Source organism: Cricetulus griseus, chromosome 4 (genome assembly GCF_003668045.3).
Source record: "Cricetulus griseus strain 17A/GY chromosome 4, alternate assembly CriGri-PICRH-1.0, whole genome shotgun sequence".
Taxonomy (NCBI): Eukaryota; Metazoa; Chordata; class Mammalia; order Rodentia; family Cricetidae; genus Cricetulus; species Cricetulus griseus.
In genome coordinates, this window is record NC_048597.1 from 86,195,104 (window position 1) to 86,210,301 (window position 15,198).

General features: G+C 42.0%; 1 protein-coding gene across 6 annotated transcripts in view; it reads left to right on the top strand.

Moving 5' to 3' along the window:
• Fry (FRY microtubule binding protein) overlaps positions 1 to 15,198 on the top strand; it is a 378,278-nt gene that overhangs the window by 271,252 nt on the left and 91,828 nt on the right. For all 6 annotated transcript variants that reach the window (XM_035443188.1, XM_035443189.1, XM_035443184.1 and 3 more), the window contains 9 exons: positions 992 to 1,250; positions 3,627 to 3,809; positions 5,510 to 5,596; positions 8,532 to 8,791; positions 9,749 to 9,938; positions 10,557 to 10,681; positions 12,863 to 12,920; positions 14,483 to 14,574; positions 14,821 to 14,993. In XM_035443188.1, coding sequence (XP_035299079.1) covers positions 992 to 1,250; positions 3,627 to 3,809; positions 5,510 to 5,596; positions 8,532 to 8,791; positions 9,749 to 9,938; positions 10,557 to 10,681; positions 12,863 to 12,920; positions 14,483 to 14,574; positions 14,821 to 14,993 — 1,427 coding nt within the window. The remainder of the gene's footprint in view (positions 1 to 991; positions 1,251 to 3,626; positions 3,810 to 5,509; positions 5,597 to 8,531; positions 8,792 to 9,748; positions 9,939 to 10,556; positions 10,682 to 12,862; positions 12,921 to 14,482; positions 14,575 to 14,820; positions 14,994 to 15,198) is intronic.

The following is a 15,198-nucleotide window of genomic DNA, read 5'->3' on the forward strand; positions in this document are numbered from 1 at the left end:
CACACTCAGTAGGCAGATCTCTCTGAGTTCAAGGCCAGACTGGTCTACAGATGGAGTTCTAGGACAGCCAGGGCTACACAGAGAAACACTGTCTCAAAAAAATCAAAAACCAAAAAACAACAAAAAGGACTCAGTGGGTGCTTTTTCTTTTTTCTTTTTTTCCTTTTTACAAGTTAATGAGTTCAAACCATGAACAACAAAGATAACTTGAAACTATTTAGAGAAGGGCTGGAGAGATAGCTCAGTGGTTAAAAACACCTGTTGCTCTTCTAGAGGACCTGGGGTCAATACCTGACACCCACGTGGCAGCTGACAACTATCTGTAACTCTAGTTCCAAAGGATCCAGTGCCCTTCTCTGGTCTCTGCATGTGCCATACACACACATAATGCATGCAGACAGAACACTCATGTACATAAAATAAAAATGAAGCCAAGCATGGTGGTGCATGCCTTTAATCTCAGTATTCAGGAGGCAGAGACAGGAGGATCTCTAAGAGCCTACCTGGTCTACATGGTGAGTTCCAGGCTAGACCAAGCTATACAGTGAGATCCGGTCCCAAATAATACAAATACTAACAATAACAATAGAATCTTTTTAAGATAGTAATATCGGGAGTGGCTCACAGAGGCTCCAGGGGACCAATACTTTTGAAACTTTTTTTTTTTTTCAGAGACAGGGTTTCTCTGTAGCTTTGGAGCCTATCCTGGAACTCATTCTCTCCACCAGGCTGGCCTTGAACTCACAGAGATCTGCCTGTCTCTGCCTCCCGTACGCTAGAATTAAAGGCCTGTGCCACCATGGCCTTGCTACTTTTGAAACTCTTTAAATGAAGTGAAGTTAAACTTTTTTAAAAAGTATTCATTTAGGCCTCGTATTAAGATTTAAGGGAGACTTGCTTTCAGCCACAGGTAGAAATAGAGAATTGCATATCCTTTCCTCCACCTAGAAGAAAACTGAAGTCGATGGTCTCGTTCCCTTTTTCTCCACAGGCTCTCCATTCACATGGACGATGAACTGCGGCACATTGCGCAGAACTCTCTTCAGGGACTGCTGGTTGACTTCTGCGACTGGCGGGAAGATGTCCTCTTCGGTTTTACTAACTTCCTGCTCCGGGAAGTAAACGACATGCATCACACCCTCCTGGATTCCTCCCTAAAGTTGCTTCTGCAGTTGCTCACCCAGTGGAAACTGGTCATACAAACACAGGGGAGAGTCTATGAACAAGCCAACAAAATCAGGAACTCAGAGGTGATTCCGCAGTCACCCTACTTATATGCACACTTTTATGTAACACGCGCGCGCGCGCACACACACACACACACACACACACACACACACACACACACACACACACACGCAGCTTAGGGAACCTTCAGAGTTCTTCCTATTACCTACGAACTGCCTGCTAACCCTTAGTTCTTCTGCCAGCCACATTGTGACCAAGACCTCAGGTTATAATCTGTCATAAGGTTGGACTTGTTAACTCCAACAAAGAGTATGTAAGAAGTAGAAATTGCTTTGGGGGCTTTTTTCCCTCAAAGAATTATGATCGCACATTTGTTTCTAAGAACAAATGGTCAGTGTACTGGAGAGATGGCTCAGAGATTAAGAGTGCATACTGCTGGAAAGATAGATGGCTTAGAGGTTAAGAGCACTTCCAGAGGTGCTTTGTTCAATTCCCAGCAACCACATCTGTAATGAGATCTGGTGCCCCCTTCTGGCTTGCAGGCGTGTATACTGCTCTTTCGGAGCAGTGAAGTTCAATTCCCAGGACCCGTGTCAGATGGCCCGAAACTTCCTGTAACTCCGACTCCAGGGGATTCAATACCTCTGGCCTAAATGAGCACCCACAATCTTGTGGACACACACATACACATAACTGAAAACTAAGGACAAATGACTGGAGGATGGAGAGCTGGACAGGGCTGTGGGCATCCAGACAAATAAGGATAGATCCCACAGTTAGCTGTCTACCAGGTTCCTAGTTAGCAATGTATTTATCACTTCCTCCTGTATCCATGGAGATGAAAACGAAGTCTTAGGTTTCTTGACAATGAATGGCAAAATGGATGCCAGCAATCTGAAAAGTGTACGGAGAAGGACATGTTCTCAGTGCCACACGGTTCTGCATGGCCCAGAGGCCTGTGTAGACTCTAGAAGCATAGCAGTATCCAGTGAACAGTGAGGATGGCATTCAGGTCCCTTAGTGCTACAGGCACAAAAGACAACTGGCTGAAGAACAGGAATCTGAATGCTTTGAAAAGGAAACCAAGGCCAGGCGTTGGTGGCACACACCTTTAATCCCAGCACTTGGGAGGCAGAGGCAGGAGGGTCTCTGTGAGTTCGAGGCCAGCCTGGTCTCTAGAGCGAGTGACAGGACAGGCTCCAAAGCTACACAGAGAAACCCTGTCTTGAAAAAAAAAAAAAAAAAAAAAAAAAGGAAACCAAGGCTGGGCGGTAGTGGTGGCACACACCTTTAATCCCAGCACTCGGGAGGCAGAGGCAGGTGAATCTCTGTAAATTCCAGACCAGCCTGGTCTACAAGAACTAGTTTCAGGACTGGCTCTAAAGCTACACAGAGAAACCCTGCCTCGAGAAAACAAAACAAAAAACAAAACAAACAAACAAACAAAAACAGGAAGGTGGCAAGGGCCCTAGTGCATTAGTTGCTTGAGGGTCATGTGATTGCAGCCTGGGAATTTCCAGAACCAGCCACGTAAACATGCAAAGTTTAGATTAGATTCCTCCCAGGGAAAATGTAAATTAGCATGATGGCTCACACTTGTAATCCCAACCCTTGGGAGGCAGAGGTAGGAGGATTATAAATTCTAAACTAGTCTAAACTGCTTAGTGAGACCCTGTCTCAAATAAGCAGATAAAAGGGAACGAGAGAGGTAGCTCAGCAGTTAAATGTGTACCCTGTTTTCCCAAAGGACCCAAGTTAAATACCCTATCAAGTGGCTCACAATTGCCTGTTAGTAGCAGTTCCAGAAGGTCTGATGTCTTCTTTTGGACCTGCACTCAAATGCACATACCCCCACATACATGCAATTAAAAACTAATACAAATACTTTTAAAGTTTTTAAAAATAAATACAAATACCCTCCTCCCTAAGAGAACCTAAATTCCCTTCTAAAAAACACCAGCTTTGGGCTTGAGCTGTCACAGGGAGTAGAGCACTTGCCTAGCATATAGGATGCCCTAGGTTCAATATTCCCAGTACACATATAGCAGTAACCCCAATACATATAAAAATCTTTGAAAATCCAACTTAATTGTATCTTTCGTCCGTAAAAAAAAAAAAAAAAACTTCAGTGAAAACAAATTAAACTGCTTTGATTGCATAATCCCAAATGGTGTGGCCAGAAGCAGTATTCATTTCTTCACCATGAACAGCCTTTGACAGTCATTTCTCATCAGAGATAACAGATGGCCGGTGTCATCACAAAGCACCTATTGATCTGAAAAGCAAAAAGGGAATTGGGATATTTCATGAATAGTAATTCACAAACTGTCTCAAAGCTGTTAGAATTTATTTTAACATTGCGAAGTCAACTGTGCGGGGAAAGCTGTGTACCTTCCCTTGTTATTTTGCTAAACTTGGGATGTTTTCTTGCATGGCAGCTCATTCCCAACGGCTCCAGCCACAGGATGCAGTCGGAACGAGGCCTCCACTGCAGTGTTCTCCATGCTGTCGAAGGCTTTGCTCTTGTCTTGCTCTGTAGCTTCCAGGTGGCCACGCGCAAACTGTCAGTGTTGATACTCAAGGAAATCCGAGCTCTCTTCCTTGCCCTGGGTCAGCCTGAGGTATGGTGTGTTCTCTGGAAGTCTCCTCATCATCCCTTTCAACCGCTTTGGATTAAAAATTGGAAATAACACATTACTATCTCCTGTATGTGAAGCATCAAGACTTCATTGATACATTGTTGTCATTTTAATTAGGTAGTGGCTTGCTTTTTTTTTTTTTTTCTTTTTTTGCTTTATTTTGTTTTGAGACAGGGTCTGGAACTCTGTGGACCCAGCAGGCCTTGAACTAATGGAGCTCTGTCTGCCTCAGCCTCCTCAATTCTGGGATTAATGGCATGCCACCATAGCCAGGCTATAATAGAATTCTTTTAAAAATCATGTTAGTTGGGTTTTAAGGTTTTCTTTATTGTTATTTTATGTGTATGAGTGTTTTCCCTGCATCTATGCGTACCATGTGCTTGCAGGAACCTTGCAAGCCAAAAGTCGTTAAACCTGCTGGAACTGGAGTTGTAGACAGTTGTAAACTGCCCTGTGGGTGCTGGGAACTGAACCCTGGTCCTCTCTACTGAGCCATCTCTGCAGCCCCCTGTAATAGGCTCCTTTTTCTTTCTTTCTTTCTTTTTTTTTTTTTTAAAAAAAAACTTTTTCTGAGCATTTCATACTGTATTTATATGATTTCCACACAACACTCTTTCCCCTTCAGCTCCTTCCATGCCCCCCGAAATTTCATTATCTCTTCTTTAACTATTATTGTTGCATATGTATTATGTATAAACACAACCTGCTGAGTTCGATTTAGTGTTGCTCACACAGACTTGTGTTCAGGGCTGACCACTTAGGATCAGATAAGCCATTAGAGGAGTGTCCATGGAGAAGACTAACTCTCCTCTTTCTCAGCAGGCATCAACTGCCCTTAGCTCTCCATCTAGGGGTGGAGCTGTATCAGACTTTCCCCATCCACACTGGAATACCAACTGCTATTGTCATTATGCGACCATATTGTTGCAATTTCCTGGGCATGATAACATGTCTTAATCTACTAGCGGCAAATTGTATATTCTGACAGTGACTGAGGAGACCATTTCTAATTTACTAAATGATCCTACTTTACTAAGAATTTGAAGATTAATTTAGACAGGGGTCATTTTTCTCAGTGTTCACCATACATCTAATCAAGAGGATGCTACATATACATTAGAGAATAAACTAGGGAAAGCCATACATCTTCTTTAAAACGTCATGGTGCCAAACCAAACAGCTTAATGTCGATGATGATGGGAAAACATGTCCTCCCAAGATAAGAGGCACAATTGCTCAGTCTATGAGAAGCACAGGATGTGGGGTCTGTCTGTAGTGTGTTTTCTTTGGGACAAACCCACAGCCCACATTATCAGTTAGCCTGGTGAGCCAGTGACCTAGAATAAGGAGCATTTTAGTGTTCCAGCAAGGCATGATCCTGCAAGCTTTATGTTCCTTAAGCTTTTATCACAGAGGCATGAATGCCTGCCTCTGACTAACACTGGTATTCAGATTCTCGAGTATGTGTGAATCTTTGAAACCAGAGCTTTAATTATCATGCCCTGGAAATTGAAAGGGTTTTCGTCCCTGCCTTCCGTTTCGTGACACTCACATCTCTGTGAGAAAACCTTTATCGCTATCTGGCAGGCTGCTCTGCTCCATGTCCTGGCCTGAAGCCTGCGGGTGGGAGGAAAGGACGAATTTCCCATGGGGTGTGACCGACCAACTCCTCCTTTGTACAGGATGACGACAGGCCAATGATTGATGTCATGGATCAACTAAGTTCTTCCATTCTTGAAAGTTTCATTCATGTAGCCGTTTCAGATTCGGTAAGTAACCATGGGGTCCCAAATGCTGTCTCTGTCCCAGATGTGCGTTCTGAGCCTATCTCTAAATGAGCCAAAAAACTAGCTGTGTAAGCATAAGACTCTCAGCAGATTAATAATCTGAGGCACAGATACCTAGGAAAACAAAATTCACTTTTCAGATAATTGCACAGGACACGTCAGAAAATAATTCCAAACAAAATTTGAGCCTTAGAAATACAGTTAATATTTTTGGAAAAGTTCAATTTCAAGAAAAAGCCCTCTAGATTCTTAAAGAAAATTAACTTGCTTCTAATTACTGTCTTTAATATTTAATCTTTAATTTTGTACTTAACATTTTGTATTACGGTAGTCTCAATATGTAAATTCTGCTTATGTGTTACTTGATAGCTTACTAGATGGTTTCTTTTTTATTACCTTTGGCCCTCACAATTATTAAAACTCAAAAATATTAAGAGGGAAAGGGCTCAGGGGCACACCACTTATTTCTTGCACAAAAGGCATTTGGCATCCTCCCGTTGCCAAACAAACAGAAAGCAATTTGCTATGGGGGATGGATACTCACAGTCCCACAGAGGAGTCCACCTGTGCCCTTGTTTGGGCTCAGATTCCAGCAGAGCTCAGTCTGACACAAACACTGTCTTCTTTGGAAATACACAATGGCGGCTTTCAATGCCCTGAGCAAGCAGAAGGAAAATCAAAGCAGACTTCAGATAACCATCTTTCAAAACAGAAAAGTACAGCACGTGAGCCTGAGTCCCTTTCAGCTCCACAGATAGGCAGGGGATTCTAGGGGTGACTGGAGAACACACATAACTCAAGGCCAGCAAGATGCCTGCCATACATGCAAATGCCTACACTGTGGGAGGGAATCTGTAAGCTTTCACAGCCTTCCCTGACACTGAATATAAAGTGATATTTTTTGGGCAATAATAATCATGATAATCACTAAAACCATCAGCCAGGCACTGCAGACCAGAACAACCAGAGTAAAGATGCATACATTCTCTTACGTTACAGTTGTTCGAATATGAGACAGAATAGTTACTGTAATTCTTATACATGCATTTCTCCTTTTCTGTAGATAGCTATTATTTTTATTTGCATGATTGCCTTCTGTATTTGCTAGAATCAGATCTTAAGCCGGAATCACCAGGTCAGCATCCTGCACTTGGGAAGAGAAGGGAATGCCAGCGATGTGTTTCTACATCCATTATCTCATTCGATTCACAAAACAGTATTAGGAGAGATCAGTTACAATTGCTTAGTCACAAATGAAGGAGGCAGGCAGTCTGGATTCAGTGATTTCCGCACAACACAGGTTTTAGGCAGGGTGCTGATTCTAAAGGTCCAGTTCCACCCCCTCCAGGCCAGTAATTTAACATATGAAGGCCAGATCTGTAACATTTACCCAGGGGAGCTCATGGCCCCAACAGATTTGTCACTTTACAAAGACCTAATTAACAGAGTCAGGCTTCCCCCACTTGGAACAATAAATATGTCATTTAAAAATTGGTATTGCCCTGGGCTGGAGAGATGGCTCAGTGGATAAGAGCACTAAGTGCTCTTCCAGAGAACCTGGGTTCAATTCCCATCACCCACATGGCAGCTCACAACTATCAGTTATTTTAGTTCCAGGGGACCTGACACCCATGGCAAGACACCAATGCACATATAATAAAAATAAATAAATTTAATATTGTCACTGCCTGAATGTTGATGTGGATACTTGAAAGAGAATAAAATATAAGAACTTATCAGTACATACATATATTATTCTTCAAGGAAATTTTGAAATATATTAACATGATAGCATAGGTAATCTCCTATGATAGTGGGTAATCTCCTCTCAAAAGTCACCAGGAGAATGCCCTTCCTAAAAGAAGTGTTCGATGTTTCTCCAAATCGCAGGAAAGTGCTTCATTCTAAATAAAGCTGGAAAACACCATCCACACATCCACACAAACAAATCACAGGACCAAACATGCATTTATGAATCCACACACAAATAGTTCTTCAGGGTTTTAAATCTGGAACTGGAGAGATGGTTCAGTGATTAATAACACTTGCTCTTCAAGAAGACCAGATTTTGGGTTCTCGGCATCCACCTGGTGACTCACAACTATCTGTCACTCTTGTGCCTAGAAATCCATTGCCCTCCACAGGCACCAGGCACAGATATGGCCCACACACATGCATGCAGGCATAACATTCATATACAAAAAATAAAAATAAATTAAAAAAAATACAAATTTGTGGTCAAGTTTAAATTAACTAAATGTATATATACTGTCACACAAATGTTTGTTGAACAGTTTCTACGTACTCATATACTGTGTTATATGACATCAAACTTAAAAGTATGACTGTAGCTGGGTGTGGCGTATGTGCCATTGTTCCCAGAACTTGGGAGGCAGAGGCAGGCAGAGCTCTCTGAGCTCAAGGCCAGCCTGGTTTACATAGCAAGTTACAAGCCAACAAGAGCTACCTAGTGAGACCATGTCTCAAAACCACCAATAAGCTGGGCGGTGGTGGCACAAGCCTTTAATTCCAGCATTAGGGAGGCAGAGGTAGGGGGATCTCTGTGAGTTTTGAGACCAGCCTGGTCTACAGAACGAGTGCCAGGATAGGCTCCAAAGCTACACAGGGAAACCCTGTCTCGAAAAAACAAAAACAAACCAAAAAAACCTAACAATAAAAAAACAAATGATCATACTTATTGAACTTTGCACTAATTGCTGCTTATGTGCTGGCAGAGAGGCTCAGTCACCTCACACAGACTTTGTATATGATGGGTGGAAGATGGCTGTTGAAGACCCAAAGCTGGCCCATGACATCGGAGGTCAGGAAAGGCACTGTGGAAATGGAAGTGGCAGACTGAGCCCTGGTGAAGACAGACATGTCTGTCCTCTTTGACCACCTGCTTCTTTGCCCGCAGGCAACACTGCCGCTGACCCACAATGTGGATCTACAGTGGCTGGTGGAGTGGAATGCAGTCCTGGTCAACAGCCATTATGATGTGAAGAGCCCTTCCCACGTCTGGATCTTCGCACAGTCTGTCAAAGACCCCTGGGTCCTCTGCCTCTTCAGCTTCCTCCGACAGGAAAACTTGCCGAAACACTGCCCCACAGCTCTCAGCTATGCCTGGCCGTATGCCTTTACCCGGCTGCAGTCCGTGATGCCGCTGGTAGACCCAAAGTAAGGTGTCCATGTGTTTTCTTTGCTTCGTCATTGAGTCTCTTAAATTTTCATTTCATGTAAGGGGTTGGACTATCATATCTTCTCTAATTTTTTGATTTCCTGCTATAGAATTATTTTTTTATTTTTTTGAGACAGGGTTTCTTTGTGTAGTCTTGGCTGTTCTGGAACTAACTCTGTAGACCAGGCTGGCCTCAAACTCACAGAGATCGGCCTGCCTCTGCCTCCCAAGTGCTGGGATTAAAGGCGTGCACCACCATCCAGGCCAGCTAGAATTCTTAATGTATAGTAGAGATAAAAAAAAAAACCCTCTCTAGAACAAGGGTTGGCTTTTCATTTGCTTTAATAATCTATGTGACTAAGTGTACTAGTACAGGAAGCTCTGCCTCTTGCTACAGAGACCTTTAAAATTCTTCTATCCATCCACTCATCCTTGATGGACAGCTGCCTAATTGTTTGAACCCTCCTAAGGCTCTTTATTTAACAATTGGCATTTATAGCCTGGCTTGGTAGTCGATGCCTACAATCCTAGCACTCAAGAGGCTAACATAGAAGGGTTGCCACAGTTCAAGGCCAGCCAGGCTGTGTACAAACAGGCCTATATAGTGAGAACCTGTCTCAAACAGAACCCCAAGAAATTCATATTCAAAATCAAGAATTTGGGCCCAAGAGACGGCTCAGTGGTTAAGCTGCACACACTGATTTTGCAGAGAACCACAGTTCAGTTCCAGCACCCACATTAAGTGGGTTGAATGGCTCACAACCCTCTGTACCTCCAGCTCCAAGGTATCAGATGCCCTCTTCTGGTCTCCATAGGCACCTACACTCATGTGTACACACACACACACACACACACACACACACAGACACACACACACACACACAGTAAAATAAAGCAAAATCAAAAATTAAATCGGGAATTTAGTTCTACCTTTCTGTTTGTCTCTATATCCATAGCAGCCCCATCAATGCCAAGAAAACCAGCACTGCAGGTAGTGGAGACAACTACGTTACCTTGTGGAGAAATTACCTCATTCTCTGTTTTGGAGTTGCCAAACCCAGTATTATGAGCCCAGGACACTTACGAGCGTCCACTCCAGAGATAATGGCAACAACCCCCGATGGTACAGTGAGCTACGATAACAAGGTGACATGACATGCTTCTGTAAGGGTTTTTTGTTGTTATTGCTGTTGTTCATTTGTTTTGGTTTTGGTTTTGGTTTTGGGTTTTTAGCTCATTTGTCTAGTGTTCCCATTGCAAATCACACTGTGCCTGCCATCTGGAATAGAATGGAATCAGATTTTCTTCCAACACATTTCCAGATTTCATTAAGCATCTCTGTGAATAATTTATTGCTCCTCTCCTGTGAGTGTGGGATGGAAGACTAAAAGATTAGGAAGCTTGCATTAGGGAGCCTTGCATTCATCAGTGCCTCAAGGTTGGGCTTGTCTCCTCTGTGCCCTTTCCCTCTTCACCAATTGAATGCCTCAAAACCACAACTCTATCCAATGAGTTTGTTAAAAGTAGTTTTGTTGACTTAAATGATTTAAAAGAAAAGGACAGATTTTTCTTTCGGACTTGTGTCCCAGGTAGGAAATATTTGAATTGTACTGCATTAACTGTGTGGGGTTTTAAGGTTTTTTGTTTTTTTTTTTTCCTTTCTCCTAAAATGATGGCAGTACCTTGGGATGTGACTCAGGTGCTTGAAACTGTTATCATTCAATTACCAAATTCTCTTTGTCACTTCAAGTCATCTTGTTTCAGGCCATTGGCACGCCATCAGTGGGCGTCCTGCTAAAGCAGTTGGTGCCTTTGATGAGGTTGGAGAACATCGAGATCACAGAGTCCCTTGTTTTAGGATTTGGAAGAACAAATTCCCTTGTTTTCAGGTATGGTTGTCACAGTACATTCTTCTGGGTCATACATGTAGCTACGATTATAGTTATCTCTTAACTCAACCTTGGGGGTGGCAGATGCCAGCCAGCATCTGGGATGCTGATGGCCTGTATGTAATGTCCTTCATGCCATTGGTTGAAGGTAAGCAGCCTTCCTTGCAACTTTCATTTTATTTCTCAACTTTTATTTCACTTGCAAGCTTTGTCTTATGTATCCATAAGTGAAGATAATTCCCCGTCCATCCCCAGTTAGCCAGACTTTGAGAGGCTGCAATACCAAAAGAAGGGTAGTGTATGATTCCCTGCCATTCCTATAGCAGACTTGAGGGTGACACATGAATGGAACCCACTAGGCGCCTCAGGTAACATGATCCATCTTTCTATAAAGCATGTTTGTGCCTCAATCAAACTGTCTTTGTGATCTTATAGTCAGATATCTGAGGCAGTGTCAAAACCTTCTGGAAGAGATAGCATGAAGTGTCATTTCACACTAGTTATGGTGTTTAGCCAAGACATAAAAATGAATAAGGATAAAGGTAACATCAAACAAAAGCTTCCTAGCAGTTAGAAAAAGGGGACTCCCCCAATATCTCACCCTGAACAGTAAGTAAAAATTACAAGTTCCCATCACCAGAGTACCAATTAACTAGCATTTAGCCAGTTATTGGTTAGTTAGATTAGCTTTTAAAAGATAGCTCACAATTCCTAAAATGGGTCAATGATCTTTCCCAAAGAATGCCAAGTCCCCAAGCACAGCTTGATCTCTCTCTCTGTATTCCTGGAGGTAGATGCTGCCGAAATTTTGTGAGTCTCAGTTTGCACAGCCTCAAGATTAGTACAACAACTGAAATAAAATCTCTCTCTCTCTCTAATAAAACAATTTGAGCCTCAGAATTAGTTAAGAGCACTGGCTGCCCTTGCAGAGGACCTAGGTTCAATTCCTAGTGCCCTCTTCTGGTCTCCATGGGCACTGCATGCATGTGGCACAGCTACATAAGCAGACAAAACATCTGTACACATAGAAGTAAAATTCATATTTTTTATTTTAAATGAATTTAATGCAATGGAATCTGCCCCATAATTTGCTAAGATGTGTGTATTCACATAAAAAATATTTGGTAAATAGCTGACAAGTAGGTGAGGGTTATTAATGTTATTAACAACTATTAATATTGCATATTATTTATGTTAACATATACTCATATAATATCCTCTGATATTATATTTTATGGTTATTAACATTACACATTATTAAATAAGATTCTTTGGTAAAGAAATTCTGTCTTTATTTGAACAATGGAGACCAAAAACTCAGATTTTTCTCTCATTACAGAGTGGCATAGATTCTCATTAGCTTTCCTGGTTTCCTGGAGGGTGATGCTTAGTAACCATGAGTATGGCAGCAGCTTCCAAATTTGTCTAACTAGATCTCATGTCTGTTTTAACATAGCAATTCAGAAATAATTTCCCAAAAAAGACAATTCATAACAGGTATAAACAATAATTGGAGATGGGAGGGGTGAGATACACACACACACACACACACACACACATATATATATATATATATATATATATATGGGGGTGTATAAAGTATATATATGCATATAATACATAAAGTACATGTGTATACATGTATATGTATAATATATTTATGACACAGAGAAATGTAATAAGATATGTATTAAAACATTATCTCTACACATGAAAGGTTTTAGTGAAAACTGCACTATTTATCTCCTGCTATGATTTGCATCTATCGTATAACACAAGTGTAAGCTTGGCTCTAAAATATAGGTTCCATGCTTTAAATCTGTTATATGCCAGTCTCGTAAGGGCGGGTCCCCAAGGGAGTTCAATATTGACTCTCTCTCCTCCTGATTGGACTGAGGGGTTTTTAAAGGACAGAGACTCAATTTTACTTATTTTCAGTTTCATAGCCAGTCCTGAAGCTCGCTGGATTTAGTAAATACTTGGGAAACACTGTTTCATTGTGCACAGCATTGGAATGGGGACAGACACCTTGTGTACAGAGACCATGTGTATAGAGTAATACCCATGGAGATGTCATGGGAGGTTTTGACTAATAGCCAAGTGAAATAAGTGTGCTATTTATGCTGGAATGGATATATTGGTGACAAGTTTGATATCAACAACAAACTTTTCCCTCTGCAGAGAACTGGTGGAAGAACTCCATCCATTAATGAAGGAGGCTCTAGAGAGAAGGCCAGAGGTAAGGTTCAGAGGCCCCATCCTGAAGGCCCGACCAGTTTGGACAGTGATGTGAACTTAATCATCCCCTTTGTCATCCCCTAAAGAACACAAACACCCTACCCTGCTTCTAAGAGTGAACCTTAATATGGTGGGTTTTGTCATTTTCATTCATTTACAAAAGTTCATTCAGATTTTAAAGAATTTTCTTTTCTAAATGCACAAATGCAAAACAACTTAGGTAGCCATGTAAGTGTGTTAATAGTCTTTTGCAAAAGTTTAAGTTAAACCTTAATTTTGGTTTTTAGTTTGCTTGGTGGTGTTGTCATCATTAACAAACCAGAGCCAGGCAGTGGTGGCATGGGCCTTTAATCCCAGCACTTGAGAAACGAAGGCAGGTGGGTCTCTCTGAGTTCAAGGATATCCTGGTCTGCAGAGTGAGTTCCAGGACAGTCGGGGCTGTTACACAGAGAAGCCCAGTCTTGAAAAACAAACAAACAAAAAACAACAACAAAAACCAAGAATCACTGACCAAGGAAACCATGTCTCATTTAGCTTATGAGATACATATATCCCTCAATGTTATTTTCCCCAGAATGAATCCATCCCAGAATTTCATTATAATGCACCAAGATTGAAAAATAGTAAGAATGAAAAAGAAGCTTCCAGCTGGGCGGTGGTGGCACAGGCCTTTAGTACAAACACTCGGGAGGCAGAGACAGGCAGATTTCTGTGAGTTTGAGGCCAGCCTGATCTACAAAGCTACACAGAGAAACCCTGTCTTAAAAAAAGAAAAAGAAAAAGGAGCTTCCTTTAGATACCATACAAGAAACAACAGAAATATGGAGCTAAGGATACACACAGCTCCGCTCTCAAAAGCACTGGCTGCTCTTTCAAAGGGCCTGGGTTACTCACAACAGTCTAGAACTTCAGTTCCAGGGAATCTTGTGCCCTCTTCTGGCTCCCATGGGCACTGCACACAATGGGTACACAGACATACATCTAGACAAAACACTCATACACATAAAAATAAGAACTTAAAAAAAAAAAAGCAGCAGGAATTCAGCAGCCTGAAGGATAGCATGCACTCACTGAATAGACAGTGGAGATTGTCAACATACCCTGACCTGTCCTGGCACTCCAGTCACTGGCACCTTGGGACATGAGGTGCACACTCAACATTTCTGCCTCTTATATATTCTTTTTTTTTTTAAGATTTATTTATTTATTATGTATACAGCAATCTGCCTCCATGTATGCCTCATGCCAGAAGAGGGCACCAGATCTCATTATAGATGGTTGTGAGCTACCATGTGGTTGCTGGGGATGGAACTCAGGACCTCTGGAAGAACAGTCAGTGCTCTTAACCTCTGAGCTGTCTCTCCACACGTCTTATATATTCTTACTGGCTCACTCACTTACAGTGTTTTCCTGACAGCCATTAATAACTGGCATTGTCTCTACTGACTAGAAAGAGGGGCAATGCATCACACTTACTTAGAAAACTTGACAAAACTAAATTACACCCTAGAGTTTGAATAGTCTTATCCTTGACTGTAAGTGGCATTACCTCTTTCTACACAGAACAAGAAACGTCGAGAACGAAGAGACTTGCTGAGACTACAGCTGCTTCGGATATTCGAACTTCTGGCAGATGCCGGGGTGATAAGTGACAGGTTGGAGAAATGACTGAGCTGGCCTCCTCTTGCCAAAAATCCCCTTTTCCAGTTCTTCTTGCTCTTTCATATATATGACTTCAGCAAAGACTTTGTTAAATTGTCCTTATCTTTTTCCGTACGCCACTCACAGTGGGCGTAAAGACCAGATCTGCTGTGTGCATTTCAACCGTTAGTACTGCTGTCATGACGAATTTGATACTTCAGAGTTAACATGTCTGAAATTGCCCTTCCCCTTCCTTCCAGCACAAATGGAGCCTTAGAGCGAGACACCCTGGCCCTTGGAGCGCTGTTCTTGGAGTACGTGGACTTGACCCGAATGCTCTTAGAAGCTGAAAATGACAAAGAAGTTGAAATTCTTAAAGACATTCGGGCACATTTTAGTGCCATGGTTGCCAACTTAATTCAATGTGTTCCAGGTAATCCATCATTTCAAGTTATCTTCGGGCTGGGTAAATCTGGGTAAAACATTCGCATTCCTCATAATTGTTCTTTCCTATTGGCCTGCATATAGGTCTGGGTTAGTTTCTTTGTTTATTCTAAGACACTGAAAATACACATGAGACCAGGTCACCTCAGCCTAGTGGAGTCACCAAGGGAACCGTCAGAATCACTTTGGTATTG